Source organism: Ranitomeya imitator, chromosome 8, assembly GCF_032444005.1.
Source record: "Ranitomeya imitator isolate aRanImi1 chromosome 8, aRanImi1.pri, whole genome shotgun sequence".
Taxonomy (NCBI): Eukaryota; Metazoa; Chordata; class Amphibia; order Anura; family Dendrobatidae; genus Ranitomeya; species Ranitomeya imitator.
Window position 1 is genome coordinate 173,638,442 of NC_091289.1, and position 3,270 is coordinate 173,641,711.

At 34.7% G+C, this 3,270-nt stretch overlaps 1 protein-coding gene across 1 annotated transcript in view; it reads right to left on the reverse strand.

Annotated features, from left to right (window-relative positions):
* Window positions 1–2,024: 2,024 nt before the first annotated feature.
* CDKN2C (cyclin dependent kinase inhibitor 2C) overlaps window positions 2,025–3,270 on the reverse strand; it is a 7,357-nt gene continuing 6,111 nt past the window's right edge. The window contains exon 2 of the mRNA XM_069737930.1: window positions 2,025–3,264. Within this exon, the coding sequence (XP_069594031.1) occupies window positions 2,890–3,264 (375 nt within the window). The 3' untranslated portion in view covers window positions 2,025–2,889. The remainder of the gene's footprint in view (window positions 3,265–3,270) is intronic.

Sequence of the window (3,270 nt, forward strand, 5' to 3'; positions counted from 1 at the left end):
GTGTGTGTGTGTGTGTGTGTGTGTGTGTGTGTGTGTGTGTGTGTGTGTGTGTGTGTCCAGAGACATATTCATATCTGTGTGTGTAAAATATATATATATAGACATATAAATACGTATGTATATATATTCACATATAATTTATATATATATATATGTATACACACACATGCAAGTGTGTGTGTGTGTGTGTGTGTGTGTGTACAGAGAGACATAATATCTGTGTGTGTGTGATATATATATATATATATATATATATATATTCACATATAATTTATATATATATACACACACACACATATATACATTCTCATTTACGTTTATATATACAGACATATGTGTATATATATATATGTGTATATATATATAATACACATACATATAGATATACATATATACATATGTTATATATAGACACATTAAAATAGATAATGGATAGATAGAGAGAGAGAGAGAGAGATAGCATGAACGTGTAATATTATCAGCGTTCTGGATGTACAGTGATTGCTCATATAACTACTTGATTATCATACACCATTTCACAGCAGACACGATTCTAGTGTTTTGTTTGCTGTCATCTTACCTCTTGTCATAGTCACAGTCATTTATAAACCACTTTGCTTTCTATAGTTCTTGTTGACATTTCTCTACTTTATTTATAGGCAGATTCTCCATTTGTATATGTGGAGGTGCACGAGAATTAATGTTTGGTGTAAATACATGAGTCTATAGGTAATCGATTTCCCATTGAATTGTTTTCTTTAGATACTACCAGGCAGATCACATAACGATCTAAGAATTGGATATAGTTGTATGTGAGTTTGTAGATAGATAATAGATAATAGATAGATAGATAATAGATAGATGATAGATAGATAGATAGATAGATAGATAGATAGATAGATAGATAATAGATAGATGATAGATAATAGATAGATAGATAGATAGATAGATAGATAGATAGATAGATAGATAGATAGATGATAGATAATGGATAGATAGATAGATAGATAATAGATAGATAGATAATAGATAGATTATAGATAATAGATAGACAGATGATAGATAATAGATAGATGATAGATAATAGATTGATAGATAGATAGATAGATAGATAATGGATAGATAGATAGATAGATAGATAGATAGATAGATAGATAGATAGATAGATAATAGATAGATAGATAATAGATAGATTATAGATAATAGAAAGACAGATGATAGATAATAGATAGATAGATAGATAGATAATGCAGAGCTGATTTTGTCATGTCATTAGGCACTACTCATTGTTGTGTCACAATATATATATGAAATGTCACCGTCTGTATACAATAAAGCACTACATTATTCCTATACGAGCAGCAATAAATAAATAAAGTCACTATATTTAGTCCTGTAATTAGTTTTCATTAAATATAAATTATTTTCAAATGACAATTGATGGGATGTGTATTTATTATTATTATTATTGTTAATAATAATAATAATAATAATAATAATAATAATAATAATAATAATAATAAATTGTAGTAGAAAAAATAATTTCGGAAATATATTGTTTGTTGTAAAACTGGCACAGGAATATCAGTTATTGTTATTATCTAATTAGTTTTTAAATAATTGAATATTATCATGGCATAATGAAATGATTAGATGTAATAAAACATTTATCCTTCTACACTTTGATAAGTTTTTAGGGCAGAACGGGAAACCTGATCTCACAATGCCACATGACAATCTAAGCTCTGCTATATCTGTCTCTGTGTAATTGTAGCTAGAATTTAAAGTGGAACTTACCTCTTTTCTTTACAATACTCATTCTTAAACATTACCGTATATAACGTTAAGGAAAAAAATGTGTGGAAATAATTACATTACATTACATTGAAACAATTAAAATATTAATAAGCCTGAATATGAGACAAAATAAACAAATATTAAAATAAGGGAAAGAAAAGTAAGGAATTAAATTCATTTAATTCCAGGAATAATGGAGCTGAACAAAGAGAACACTGCTATTCCGATCATTGTACCAAGGTGATTTACTTCCAGCTAAACATACAGCGCATACAATGTACATACATTCCACATACTGGGGAGGATGAGGATGATGAGGATGATGATGATGGGGTCGTGATAATAAAAGGATAAAAGTACAAGGGTCGGTGCGAAATAGAATGGCTGCCAGTCTGCACAGAGAGGAGCAGGGGAGTCGATTTTGGGGAGGAAGGGTGCTGCAGCAGGGTTTAACCATTTCTTCACCAGAGGCCTGGATGATATAACAAAACAGTCTCTGTGCCTTTATACAGACTGGTATTTGCAGACAATGAATAAGTGCAACCTTGTAACTGATGCCAGTTCTGTCTCTGCCCAGTGTGACAATGTCTTCATCACTGTTTGTCTAAAGAGCAGGGCAGGTACATGCAAGGAAAGGGGGCAACAAACCAAACATACTGGTGAGGAGGGGACTCCAACAATACAGGGGTCTACATGGACATTGATCATGAAATGAGCACATATATTCAGGAAATAGATAAAATAGGCCCAGTAATAGGGTAATCCTTCATCCAGCAGTCTGAGTCCTGGGAGTGGTGTACTAAGTGCTACATTTTATAATGTCCATCTCCCCTTTAAAAATAAAATCACAGTAATATTGTATCAAAGCAAACTGGATGAGCAGGTCCTTACTGGTTGACACTGATTCTCCCACACATCAGTCACCATCCAGCCAGCAGATGCCTATAGCTTCCCAACAAGTCAAGAGTTATTAGCTTCATATAATGTCTTTGAAGTCCATAATAATATTGGAAGGAGCCAATATTGCTATTTCATTCCCTTCTTATTTGCAGGCTGACTTCTGCTTGGCTGCTCATCTCCTACTTGGCATCACTACCCATCTCCAGCTTGGCCCCTGGCATTACCCTGGAGCCACACCACCACTTGCTCCCTGTTGTACATCCTAGCCAAATCACAGGGTGTGTCTCCATTCCTGTTCCTGTGGGTCACAACGGTGTCAGTGTGCAGGACCAAGTACTGAACCATGTGCAGGTGACCCTCCTTGGCTGCCAGGTGCAGGGCAATGTTGCCATCTTTGTCCTGCAGGTTGACATCAGCATGAAAGTCCAGAAGGATCTGCAGAGTGTCCTGAAAGCCAGCCCTGGCCGTGTCATGGAGGACAGAGAAGCCACTGCTGTCCTGCAAGTTGGGGTCGGCTCCTCTTCTCAGAAGAAGGCTGGCAATGGCCGGGCATCCAAGCCTCATTACCTGGGG